This window comes from Camelina sativa, chromosome 3, assembly GCF_000633955.1.
Source record: "Camelina sativa cultivar DH55 chromosome 3, Cs, whole genome shotgun sequence".
Taxonomy (NCBI): domain Eukaryota; kingdom Viridiplantae; phylum Streptophyta; class Magnoliopsida; order Brassicales; family Brassicaceae; genus Camelina; species Camelina sativa.
In genome coordinates this window covers 27959163-27972610 of record NC_025687.1, presented here as the reverse complement: position 1 = coordinate 27972610, position 13448 = coordinate 27959163, and the positions used below count along the sequence as shown (strand labels likewise).

Below are 13448 nucleotides of genomic sequence, written 5' to 3'. Positions count from 1 at the left end.
AAAAAAAAAAAAAAAAAAAAAAAACAAACAAAGAGTTCACATGTGTGAAAATAAACAAGATGCGATATTAATGAACTTAAATTTTTATAGTACTATGTTAACGCTTCACCAACTCTCTTTTTCTATATAAGTAAGTAGTGTTGCATCAAACTTAATAACACAAGTTAGTAGTTACGCAACCTCTTCTTACATAACATTAGTCTTAACCAAAAGAAACAAAAAGAATCAAGAAGAAAGAAAAAAAAATGAATCTCCAGGGAATGGAGCATTACAATTTGGAAATATAAAAGCTGGTGTTACAGGAAGTATATCGCAACGTGGGAAAGGGCATGGACCTTGAGACCTTCATGAAACCAATATTGATAACATTTATGATTTTTATCACAATTCATCAATACATTGCAGCGATTCATGAAACAGCTTATTATTTTCTTTTTCCCTCTCTATTTGTAGTTTTACTCATGCATGTTCTTTTCTTTCAAAACTAATGTGGATATGTATACCAAAATTTATATCGTACTAGTTTGTATCGCTTATATCGTTATGGCAAAAATCCCAATTTAAACCCGAAAACATGTGTCTGAGTTGTTGAAAACAACAAAAACTCAGCGTTGCTAAATTTAAAATAAATAAAACACGCACATCCACAGTATGATGTATACATTAGATTATCTAATTAATGTTAAGATTTCCCCGAACTATCTTGTCCGATATGAAGACTTAAGGTGTGTAACTTTAAGAAACTATACATATGTATTTATTAAACCTCGCAGAATTAATAAGAAGAAGAAGAGGATGATCGGAGATTGGAGAACAACGGCGATATATAATAGAAGCGGCTTCTTGATATCGTACGTGTTCTCGTCGACCCACAATAGCATGTATCAACGAATTCGAAATTTAAACATGTTACCTGAGCAACATAAGAGGATTATCTTGGTTAAATGTTCCATAAGAGAGCAAGGAGATGGAGGCTATGATAATTGCACGGAGGTCTGGTTTGCCACACACTAACGAAGCTATTTCTTTGAGTTTTATGACCAAATGATTCGACAAAGTTATTAGCTAAAAGAAGCTAAAAGTTATAAGCTAAAATTTACATTTCATGCAAAAAAAAAAATATATATTACATCTTTGGAAAGAATTTATTTCAGTTTGTGTGTTGCTATTGTTTGGATCAATCTTTTGCAGAATTCTGTAAGTAGCTTCAGTTTAATTTGTTAAGATTAAATATTGGTATAAGTTAATGGCCAAAAAACATAAATAGTGGTAAGAAATTATTATTTTTTGCAAAATTCATCACCACTATTTTGTTGTTTGCCAACATCTTTTATCATTAAACGGTTTAGAAATCCAAGCTGTAAGAACATAGTTTAAAATTCATAGCTAATATCTTGCGGATCATCCATCACCAAAATTTAAAAATAGAGTTGATTCGTTTGAACTTTATAATGTACCTTTTCCTTAACTTTACTTACAGAAATAACGATTCCTGGTCTTAAATTAATGATAAACTTTTGTTTACGCGTCGAGTGAATTAGTTAGAATTCTTAAAAGCTAGAGTTCACAAGTGTAATGATAACCAAAGTTACGACTTACGACCAAGATGCGGTATAAAACGAACTTAACTTTAATACTATATATTAATACAGTATATATTGACGCTTCCACCAAACCTCCTTGTATATAAGTATTGTAGCATCACTACAAAAAAAGTGCGGTATTACATCATTTATTTTCTATTTTTGCATCAGTTTTAAGTGATGCAAATTATTTTTTGAATGATTTATATTTTGTTGTTGCAAATAATTTGCATCAATTGAAATAAATATTTGCTTCAGTTATTAGAATTGATGTTCATTTACATCACTTCTAAAAATTGTTGCAAGTCTTACATCATTTTTACTAAATTGATATAAAATATTTGCATCATTTATCATAATTAATGTTAAATATTTATATCATTTCAGAAAATTGATGTTGAAATCAATATTATAATAAATTATATGAAATTTTTTTCTTCTTTTAATATAATATTTAATTATTTATATTAAAATCATATTTGTTTATATATTCATTTTATATTTTAGCTATATTATTTATACTATATTTATGGGATCCACACAAATAGTTGTTATCCCATTAGAATGTACGACTAAGTGAGAGATTATATAGGAGCAATATTGAGAACTTTTTTTTGATACAGCCAATGTGGGATAACAACTCTACTCGGTTATTTTGTTTTTTTTAATTGTTTTTTTTTGTGTGTTGTTAATTTGAATTTTAGTTTTAGTAGATTAAAGAGTAACATATTATTCTTTTTTTATTTCTTTTAGTTCAGTTAATATAATAATTTGACATATAATTTTACTAGCATCATTTTTAATATGATGTAAATTTTGGATCATTTTTCTAAGTGATGTTAATATAAATTAATAAATACATCAATCGTTAAGTGAAGTAAATTTATATATTTTGTGTCAGTATTCTGAAAGTGATGTAAATGATTTATATTTGCATTAATTATAATGAAATGATTCAATAATAATATCGATTATTGTAACTGATGTAAAATTATAATTTTTGTATTAATTATTAAAAAGTAATTTAAAATAACATCATTTAGTTTTGTGATACTAGTTAAATGATACAATATGTCTGTTTTTTTGTAGTGCATGCATCAACTTATTACATATATTACCTCAGATTAGCCCAAACTCCATAACATAAAGAAGTAATGAATCGATATCGTCAGGTTATATCCCTAGTCACTTTGGTTATTCTCTTACTCTCAGCGTACAACACAGCTATGAGCCGAACCTTGCCAAGTAAGTGTGACCGTCTTCTTGAATCAAAAATCTTGATCATACAATAATTATCAAATTCATAAAAAAAATATCCACTCATAAACAATTAAAGAAAACTGATATTCAGTTCTTCTTTATCTCATCTGTATATTATTTCTCTTTTTTTTTGAAAAAAAAATTATGAAGGGGAAGGAAACGGAGCACAACAATTTGAAAATGTAAAAGCTGGTGTCACACGAAGTAAATCGCCACGAACTCGTCAGAGAGGGCCTGGACACTGACTTAGTTATTACAAGTTTTGGAAATTCCAGATGATGAAACATGCAATAATTTGACTGTAGTCTAGTACTAGTTTTGTAATAACTAAAAGTCCGTGCTTTGGCGTAACTTAAGAGCTTCTCCAACGGTGGATTTAGCAAAGGTTTTTATTACAGATTGTGATTAAAAATAAATCAGAACTAATAAAAAAGATAAGAGTTGCCTCTTATTTAACAAGCTTAAGAGTTGCCTCTTAACAAATACGTGTCAGCATATCTTTCACTTAGTTTTTAATATAAAAACAAATTTTTTTTTCCCCTTTCTCTTCCTCTTCCTCTTCCTCTTCTCTCTTTCTCGCGATACTCCCAACCCAAAACAAAGAGACTTTTTTTTTGACAAAATCAGAACCTGGCAATCGGAGGTTTTGATTAACCAATCGCTAATCGGAGGTTTTGACTAATCAATCAGAAATCAGAGATTTTGATTAACTAATCGGAACGACATATGGGAAAGCGTTGAGTCTTCTCCACCATGCATGATTGTAATTAGGGTAATCTGTTTGTAGAATGTGCTCAAAGTCTCTGTTTTATTCTCTTACCTCCTTCTGTTTTCTGTTTTATTGCTCTGTTTCTCTTTATTCGCATGAAAGAAAGATGACATTGTTTTTTTTTTTTTTTTTTGTTAACGTGGTGAGAGAACGAAACAGAAATTAGTGGAATTGATATCTTTACAATTCTATTAAAACTCTCTTAAAGTGTTGCAATATATAACTGTTAGAATTAACGAGAATGATTTGAAAGTTTAGAATGCTTGAAAATCTATCGTTTATGTCTTCAAAATTATTCAATCAAATGGTTTTAGAGGTGTTGGTAAGGCTGTGAAGTATGTTGCATTTGTAGTTGATATAGATTGTAATAGTGGCTTTTAAAAAGTGAACTAGGATATAACTTATCTGTTTTTGTTTCAGTTTTGGTTATGATCATCCTCTTGTAATCATTTATACGTCTATAAATGTCGAGAAAGCAAGTATCTTTGCTGTTTAATTAGTTGTTTTTGTTGCTTTGCAGATCACTTGTTACTGAGTTTTACTAAAAACAAAGGATGCTTTGTGTTTCAGGAGCTTAATCGATTCAGCTAGAGGCTTCTGCAAAAACGGAGCTAGCAGCAGATTCGTCCATAGTGATGGAGGAGCCGATTCCTCCTGGACTTGCTCATCACTTCATGACTTACATGGAGAAAGGCAAATTCCCTGACAAATACAGGTACTATACTAGTAGTATTAACTCTCATACTTAGTTGTGATTGTTCCATGAATCCTTGTGTTTAAGTCCCTTTTTATCCGTTTGTGTAGAATTAACCAAACAATGGAACGAGAATTGTTATGAGTTCTTGTTATGGGTGTATATTTCATATATCTCAACTCATTAAAAATGTGATCACTGATCCGTTTCTCTCAACCTCTCTTTTATATTGTTTCTTGTGATTAGTTTGGTAAGGGAGACCATGGTAGACTTGTGATCAGTTTGGTCGGGTCAACAAATGGCAAAAACTAGAGAATTCAAGCAGGTTAGTTTCCTTTTTTACTTAATTTTGTTTAATTCACTGCTTCCAACTACCAAATAACTAAACCGGTCTTGTCAGATTAGGTAAGCAGTAAGTCTTGTATTGATTGTGTTGTGTTCGTTGGTTGTTCAATGGTTGTGTTTATGGGGTGTGTTCAATGCTTTGTAGTTGAAGTGGAAATTTACTTTCTCATTGATTGCTACTAACACAAACCAAATCGTTTTTAACCAAACCCTCACATTGATTGCTACTAACACGACCCTTTAGCAATATCTTCCCTTCTACTTCTAACACGCACAGAAAAAAAAAACGATATGGATTCATATGGTTCCATGAATCCATATACTAACTCTCCTGGCTTCATGGATCTCCTACATAGTCAAGGAGAAACCCACAGTCTGGACTCCAATCCATACGACAATGTTTCACCAAGTATTGAGGTTGGTGCATCACAAGTCCCTATTGTTAGTAGCCAATACGCTGGTGCTTCAAGTCAAGGTGAAATGACACAACCCGAGCGTAGATCAAGAATTACATGGACCCCAGCAGATGATGTTCTGCTCATCAGTGCATGGCTTAACACAAGCAAGGATCCAGTAATTTCAAATCAGCAAAAGCGTGGAACCTTTTGGTCACGGATTGCAAAGTATTATGCAGTAAGTCTGAAGGCTGCAGGTCGACCACATAGAGCAGCAAGTCATTGTAAGCAGAGGTGGGGGAAGATAAATGATATAGTTTGCAAGTTTGTTGGATGCTATGAGGCTGCCACAAAGCAGAAATCAAGTGGACAAAATGAGGATGATGTTCTGAAGCTGGCATATGAAATCTACTTCAATGACCACAAGGTGAAGTTCACCTTGGAGCATGCTTGGCGAGAGCTTAGGTATGATCAGAAATGGTGTGCTTCTTCATCTACTAAACCCGCTGGAACCCCAAAAAGAAGAAAATGCCAAGATGGTTCTGCACAGTCCTCAAGCTCGATGCCACAAGACCATGGAGCCGATGAATGTATGACTCGACCCCCTGGTGTTAAGGCGTCGAAGGGAAAATCCAAAAAGAATGTTGAGTCGACCGTTGAGGGAGAAGGGAAGGCTTTCTTAGAGTTTCAGGTCAGCAAAGTTCAGAGGATGCTTGAGCTAAAGCAACAAGACTATGCTTTGAAAGAGAAGGATTTTGCTTTAAAAGAGAAGCATAGCAAGCATGTCATGCTTGAAAACCTTCTTACAAAAAAGGAACAACTTAGTGAAGCAGAAGTTGCTTTAAAAGACAAGCTTATTAATGACATGTTGTCAAGGAATTCAGTTTGAGAGTTTATGTTCTATGAGTTTGAATTTCACCATGTTTATGTAATATTTGAATGTTTCTTTTGTATGTCTTTGAATATGTTTTGTATGAGTAATGACATGTTTATGTTGTATGAGTAATGGCATGTTTGTTTCCCGTGACAAACCCTTCAAGATCAGTGTGAATTATTTGTTTTTTTGGCTATATGTAACTATGTTATCCCGTGAGAACGAGTTGTACTAGTTCTCCTTTTGTTATTTACTTAGACACACCACTACTTTTTACAAGTTTTGTTTTTTCCCTCCTTATACCACATACTTCAATCTCTTATTTCTTCTCCCCGTGACAATTGCAACGTTTATGGACCACAGATTTGCAACGTTTGTAGACCACAAAGTTTTCTATAAAACTGGCATAGTTTGGCACAACAAATTTCACAACCATTTTGCTTTTACAAATCAAACACATTCAATATTTTCTTTCACTTTTACAAATCAAACACTCTCCTAAAAATGGCATCATCTTCCCATGATCATATAGATGATACCATTGATGAATGCATTGATAATGTATGCGATCAAATTTACGATCAAGCGATGGAAAATATTTTAAGTTACAATGGTGGTCATCAAGAAGCAACGAAGCCAAAGAAAAAGCGAGCACATGTTGAAAGAAATCGTGAAGAAGGACACAACCGCTTGTGGAATGATTATTTTTGTGAAAATGCAACATACTCTCCACGAATATTTCGTCGTCGTTTTAGAATGAACAAGCCCTTGTTCATGCGCATTGTTGATCGACTCTCAAGTGAAATGTCATTCTTTCAACAAAGACGAGATGCTACTGGAAGGTTTGGTCTCTCTCCAATACAGAAGTGTACATCGGCAATTCGTATGATGGCATATGGAAGTGCAGCTGACGCGCAAGATGAATACATTCGCCTTGCTGAAACCACTGCGATTTCATGCTTGGAAAATTTTGTTCAAGGAATCATAAACTTTTTTGGAGATGAGTACCTAAGGAGACCCACACCAGCGGATCTTCAACGACTACTCGATATTGGAGAGATGCGCGGATTTCCCGGGATGATAGGAAGCATCGACTGTATGCATTGGGAGTGGAAGAATTGCCCAACCGCATGGAAAGGTCAATATACGCGTGGATCTGGAAAGCCAACCATCGTTTTAGAGGCTGTAGCGTCACAAGATCTCTGGATATGGCACGCGTTTTTTGGACCTCCAGGTACATTAAACGATATCAATGTTCTTGATCGCTCACCAGTTTTTGACGATATTTTACAAGGTTGTGCTCCTAAGGTGAATTATACTGTCAACGGGCACCGCTATAAATTGGCCTACTATCTCACCGATGGGATTTATCCAAAATGGGCTACTTTTATCCAATCTATTCCCCTTCCACAAACTCCAAAGGCATCCTTATTTGCTACATATCAAGAAGCTGTTCGTAAAGATGTTGAACGTGCTTTTGGAGTCTTGCAAGCTCGATTCCATATAGTAAAAAACCCGGCTCTCATCCATGATAAAGAAAAAGTTGGAAAGATAATGAGAGTGTGTATCATACTACACAATATGATAGTAGAAGATGAACGTGATGGGTACACGCAGTTTAATGTTGCAGAATTCGAACAAACACAATCAAACCGAACTTCACATGTGGACTACACACTTCCTACTGCGAGGCTTTCAAACATCACCGAGATGATGATCACGCGAAATGAAGTTCGTGATAAAAGAACAAATGAACGCTTGCATGATGATTTGATTGAACATATATGGCAAAAGTTTGACACAAATCAAGGTTACAATCAGGATTACAACTAATCTATTATCCCATTTATGATTTGTATTCCTATTTTTACTATGCTTTTATAATTTGTAAGTTTTAAAATTAATGTTTAAAAATTTATGAAATGCTATTATTTCTTATTTTTATACAATTTAAATTATTTAAACATTCAAAGTAATTATGTTTTACTTAAAATATTTTCATTTCATAAATAATATTTTTGACAAATATTTTTTTTCAAAATTAAGAACCCCAATAAGAACTTCACCATTGGAGGAGCAAAATTTTAATTACCCAATTACAAGTTCTTACTTTCATAAAGTACAAAATCTATTCTTAAAAAATTTAAAAACCTCACAATAAGAACCTTACCGTTGGAGAAGCTCTAAAGAGTACTTTACATATAAAGACCAAAAAAAACGAACACAACACATCGTGTAATATCGAATACGTGGCAGACAAAGAGTGGACCTTGTCTTAAGACTCCAACAAATAACATTAAGATCCAACAAGCTGATTTCCCCGAATTACCCTCACCCAACAAGAGAGACCAAGGGTAGTTAAGGAAAGTATATAATGGTAATAATGTTGACCATAAGGTCCTCGAGATCCCAAAACCCGATATTGTGAGCCTCTCTCTTCCCTCAGATCACAAATCTCATCCCTTCCCCCAGAGAGCGATATTGAAAATCAAAAGCTCTCTCCTTTATATAAACTCCCAATTTACAAATCTCTTTCCCTCTCTAAAATTTTATTTCATCGTTATATAAAAAGCCTTCACCTTTTTTGTTCTTTTGAATTATTCACCTTCCTTTCGCCATTTTTTTTGGGGAATTTCATTCCAATCTTTATTAGGGTTACGAAAACCCTAGATTTTTCTTTTGAAATTCCGGATTCTTTAACTAGCGAAAGGTTTGATTTTGCTTCTTACCCTTTGTTCCTAATTGGTTCGGTTCCTCGGATTTGATTTGAATTTTGAGTTCGCTTTGTTTCGAATTTGAGATCTCATGTTCTCAAGTTGTGATTCGTAGCTTTTTCCTTGTTTGATTGTGTAACAACGTTTCTAGGGTTCTATAATCAAAACCCTGATTTGTGCTTAAAACTTAAAAAAACATAATCTTTATCGTGGATGCTTGTTGGGTTCTTGTTTAAGATGTGATTTAGCTGATGTGTGCTTTTATCTTATGATAGAGAATGGCTGATCAAGGAATGGAAGGGAGCCAACCAGTTGACCTTACTAAGCATCCTTCTGGGATTGTTCCAACTCTTCAGTGAGTTCTCTTTTTGTGTCTCTTGTCTATATTTCCCCGTTTTAGGTTTTGTGTGAATGACAAGATTACATCTTTTGTTTGTTTCAGAAATATTGTCTCAACAGTGAACTTAGACTGCAAGCTTGATCTTAAAGCCATTGCCTTGCAGGCGAGGAATGCTGAATACAATCCCAAGGTTTGCTTCTTTTTCTTTTGTGTTACTTTTATTTTAGTAAATCTGGATCTAAGGTCTGCGTTTGTAAATGATATGCAATAACGTTTACACTTATCCAATAGTTATTTATTGATTGTGAAATCTGATTGGATATTGCAAGTTATACTAGTTTGGTTTATGTCCTCAGATTTGGTTTAATCTTAAGTGATTCGTGTTCCAGCGTTTTGCTGCTGTAATTATGAGGATTAGAGAGCCAAAGACGACAGCGTTGATCTTTGCATCTGGGAAAATGGTATGCTTTATAGGCTTACAGCGTTGATTTTTTCTCACATGCCTTGATCTACCATGTCCTTTTTTTCTAACGGGCATCTATGTTTTCCAATTTTAGGTGTGTACCGGAGCTAAAAGTGAACATCTTTCAAAGCTGGCTGCAAGAAAGGTAACTAGCTTCTCTCAATGCGGTCTGATGTTCTTCTAGCAGCGCTTTAGTTAGAAACTTGATATTATTCTAGTAGGTATTTCTTCTCTGTTATACTAAAGAAGTTTCTTTTTTTTGTTCAGTATGCTCGGATTGTTCAGAAGCTTGGCTTTCCTGCAAAGTTCAAGGTACTCATATGTCTATCTCTGTCCCTGATCCAACATGCACTGTAATATACTTTTCTGTCTCCATCAGCAATTGGTTTGCTTTCGTATTGGAAGGACAAACTATGTATACAGTCTAGTAATAACATAGCTGATTACATTTTGCAGGATTTCAAGATACAGAACATTGTAGGTTCATGTGATGTCAAATTCCCGATTAGGCTTGAAGGTCTTGCATTCTCTCATAGTGCTTTCTCAAGTGTAAGTGAACTCAAGCATTGTGATCATATATACTTGTAAGATGGAGTTAAATCGGTCTGATGATTCGTACCTCTCTCATCATTGATACCAGTATGAGCCTGAGCTATTTCCAGGATTGATATATAGGATGAAACAACCAAAGATTGTTCTGCTTATTTTTGTGTCAGGAAAGATTGTTATAACTGGAGCCAAGGTAATAATTATGCTTTCTCTCTCAAATGATTACAAAATTTTCCATGAAAATGTTTATGTCTTGTGATGAAATCCGGAGTTTACACTATCAGATGAGAGAGGAGACTTACACTGCATTTGAGAATATCTACCCAGTTCTGACAGAGTTCCGGAAAGTCCAGCAATAATAGTATGTAAGTGTCCCCAACTTTCTCTATCTCCATTTGCATAGTTTCATACCACTTAATCAATCAATGGTTTAATTATTGTCTTTCGATTCAAGCAGAGCCTTCAAAAGCAAAAAAACCATGCTCACATTTGGATTGAACTAGGGATCTCGGGTGGTGGGAAGCGATTGGGGAGGTTATTTTCTTTGGACAAGAACATGGTTTGATTCAACCAGAAATTGTAAATACAGAATGGAGATGCCAAGAAATCTCTTTCTTTTTCTGTTCTTAAAGTGTCTTCCAAGTATGTTGTTTCCTGTTCTGTATGTTTCAATGAGCAATACCCAACATTAAAGAGTTACACTAACAGTTTGTAATAAGACACCAAGTCTTTTTTCCTTTAATATACTCTTTCAAGCAATTTGCAGCTCTAGTTTGTCGAATGATTGGATCATCATCTTCATCTTTCAATAGATAAAATAATCTTTAATGCATATTAGCGGACTTAAAAAAAAATAGTTCTGTAAGAAAATGTCTTCTTTAGTCTTGTCTTGAACGAAAACTTGGATTATGTATACAATTGAGTCTAAAATGTTAACGGCGGAATCTCAAAGACAATATCTGGTGGAAATTAATGGACTTATTTAAAGTTGAAAGGGTTTTACATTTGTAGAATTGGTTACATTGACGAATGGGATAACAAAGAAACAGATAGAACGGCTAGTAATTCACAGTTGTTTTAATTGCGTCCAATATCTGCGTCAAACAAGAGTTTCGTCCAATTGGTTACCACTTCGGTATCTGAACTTTGCCGCTTCATTAACAATCTACGAATCACAAAATCGTTCAGAATCCGGTGGCGAAAATCATATGCTTGTGTAAAGAGAGAACATTTACCTGATCAAACGCAGGATATATATAATCCGCAAACTGGATTTCAAAAACTCACAGAACAAAACTTTGCTTTGGTTCTGAATCTTTTATCCTTAAATGTTGTCTTTTACAGTTGTTTGCTTTCAAGAAGTTGGACAAGAGGGCATCTGAACATCAACATGATCACGAGTTTATCTCTGTGAGAAGTCAGGCTGAGTTTGTCTTCTTAACTGCAGGAGCTTTTGAGTCGGTATCTTTATGCAATTGAAGAAGGTATGCAGTTGTTTGGTTTGAGTAGACCATACATATTGGATTCATGTTTCTCTTTGAACATTTAGAAAGTATTATTGCACAAAGGTATAATGGTGATTTCTTGTGATTATAATCATAGAATGTATGTATTGACATTTTTTGCCAGTTCTTATGGCTGCAATCTCATCACTTTCTAATGTACCAAATGAATTAGTGTCAGTATTAGACTATTAGTAAAGCCAATCAAATCAAATCTCATAAATATTATAAGTAGGTCTAATTCAATGTTAGTAGCCATATCGAGTTCTTGGTTTATTTGGTTTTCTGGTAAAGATTGGTCTGTGGGGGTCAAAATGAGTATTGAACTTTAGGTGTCTCAGTAGAAAAAATATTGTCTTGCTTCTTATTATTCATTAGATATACCTTTTTATGACAGATGGCAAAATATTTCAATGAGAGAACAGGTGTAAAAGGGAACAAACATACCATTAGGATGCTTTAAACGCGATGTTCAATTACACGGGTTCTTGGCAGTTTGATGCAGCATCCACAAAATCTCTTGCACTGGTTGGATATTTTATTCCGCTTTATGAAGTCAAATTGGCAAAGCTTACATTGGTTTTGCGCAACCAGATTACTCTGGATAAGTTAGTCGTAGTCATAAATCATATTTCAAACTAAGCAAGTAAACAATTTTTTGGTGTTTCATTATAAAATTAAGTTTCAATTTATTGGCGGTAGGAATTCAAATAATTTAAATATAAAATAAGATACTCTACTTTGACACTATAAGTATACAACTCTCATCCACACCCAATTGAAGCTGAAATTGAAAAGAGATCAAACCAAAATCAACCAATTTAATACTTTATCAGTTTTAGTTCCTAAGAAATTACAAATTCGATTCATTAAAGCACAACAGTACTTCACTAAAATTTAGCGACTACGACTATGGTCGTCTTTATACAGAAATTATGTATTTATACAAATTACTATATTATTTTAATAAAAATATTATTATTAATAATTTAATTAATTTTAAATCTATATTTCTAAATTATGAATAATGATTTTTTTGGAGTGAAGTGATATAAAAAATTAAAACACTAGATTTATTATTAAGAAACCATGATTTAAAAAAAAACTGAATTACAAATAATATTTAAAACATAATTAAAAATAAGAATACATCATCCTCCTAACAAAACATAATTTTAAAAAAAATAGTAACTTATCCTTAAATGAAGAGAAAGACACACAAGTCCTATACGTTGGAGGTTACTCTGTTCAGGAGCCCAAGCTCGAGCTATTTGGAAATCCAAGAAGTATTGTAAATCTTCAATAGGAGGCTTATCTAGTAAGAACAACAAGAGCATTGTTATGTTTATTTGTTTCAAACATAATTAAGTTCAATTTTTTGATAGAAACTCACATTTAAAGTTGGCACGAGTCAAATGCCGTAGACCAGGCACACCTTTGAGCAGAGAAACAATAGGAGTAAAAGTCATGTTGATAATGTCTGGAGCTGCTGGTACTGTCTCAGCCCATCGTAATTTGGGTTCTAACCTAGGATAACTAAATCTAGGCCTGCGACTTCGGTTAATTCGGTTTGGTTTTTCGGTTAATTCGGAAATTAAAAACTCTACCGAATGTAACCGAAAACAAGTTCGGTTCGGGTCGGTTACATGCTTGGTTATTTCGGTTCAGTGGGTTCGGTTATGTCGCCCAAAACACACAACACAGAATACAAGCATGTACTCAAAACACACAACATTAACATAGAACGATCCAACATTAGTCAATCCAACATTAGTCAAACACACAACACAGAACGATCCAACATTAACATATAGATTCATGACATTAAGCATCATAGAATACAAGTTTTGCTTACAAAAAAACAACAACATTAGTCAATCCTAGTCACATACATAGGACTATTGGAGACAATTTACAAAAAACAACAAGTTCAGAAGGCAATCCTACAGTTGGATTCCTA

The 13448-nt window shown here is 33.7% G+C and overlaps 4 protein-coding genes across 4 annotated transcripts in view; all 4 read left to right on the top strand.

The window, feature by feature from the left end:
• Nucleotides 3384-6105, top strand: LOC104778421 (glutathione S-transferase T3-like). The gene is made up of 3 exons (XM_019242061.1): nucleotides 3384-3615; nucleotides 4183-4327; nucleotides 4553-6105. The coding sequence occupies exon 3, from the start codon at nucleotides 4943-4945 to the stop codon at nucleotides 5933-5935; it is 993 nt and encodes a 330-aa protein (XP_019097606.1). The 5' UTR covers nucleotides 3384-3615; nucleotides 4183-4327; nucleotides 4553-4942; the 3' UTR covers nucleotides 5936-6105.
• Nucleotides 6385-7825, top strand: LOC104778420 (putative nuclease HARBI1). Its single transcript, XM_010502864.2, has one exon. It carries the CDS (start codon nucleotides 6425-6427, stop codon nucleotides 7751-7753), a length of 1329 nt encoding a protein of 442 aa, XP_010501166.1. The 5' UTR covers nucleotides 6385-6424; the 3' UTR covers nucleotides 7754-7825.
• Nucleotides 8337-10745, top strand: LOC104778419 (TATA-box-binding protein 2-like). Its single transcript, XM_010502863.1, has 10 exons — nucleotides 8337-8630; nucleotides 8910-8989; nucleotides 9077-9164; nucleotides 9364-9435; nucleotides 9532-9582; nucleotides 9705-9749; nucleotides 9894-9986; nucleotides 10078-10179; nucleotides 10271-10351; nucleotides 10444-10745. The coding sequence occupies exons 2-9, from the start codon at nucleotides 8913-8915 to the stop codon at nucleotides 10343-10345; spliced, it is 603 nt and encodes a 200-aa protein (XP_010501165.1). The 5' UTR covers nucleotides 8337-8630; nucleotides 8910-8912; the 3' UTR covers nucleotides 10346-10351; nucleotides 10444-10745.
• Nucleotides 11957-13448, top strand: part of LOC104779375 (TATA-box-binding protein 2-like) — a 5099-nt gene continuing 3607 nt past the window's right edge. Inside the window, exon 1 of the mRNA XM_010503724.1 lies at nucleotides 11957-12096. Within this exon, the coding sequence (XP_010502026.1) occupies nucleotides 11957-12096 (140 nt within the window). The remainder of the gene's footprint in view (nucleotides 12097-13448) is intronic.

Coding starts and splice junctions, on each gene's coding strand:
- LOC104778420 (XM_010502864.2), top strand. CDS start 6,425: ATGGCATCATCTTCCCATGATCATATAGATGATACCATTGATGAATGC.
- LOC104778419 (XM_010502863.1), top strand. CDS start 8,913: ATGGCTGATCAAGGAATGGAAGGGAGCCAACCAGTTGACCTTACTAAG. Junction 9,750..9,893: donor GCTTTCCTGCAAAGTTCAAG/GTACTCATATGT, acceptor TACATTTTGCAG/GATTTCAAGATACAGAACAT. Junction 10,180..10,270: donor TTGTTATAACTGGAGCCAAG/GTAATAATTATG, acceptor TTACACTATCAG/ATGAGAGAGGAGACTTACAC.
- LOC104778421 (XM_019242061.1), top strand. CDS start 4,943: ATGGATTCATATGGTTCCATGAATCCATATACTAACTCTCCTGGCTTC.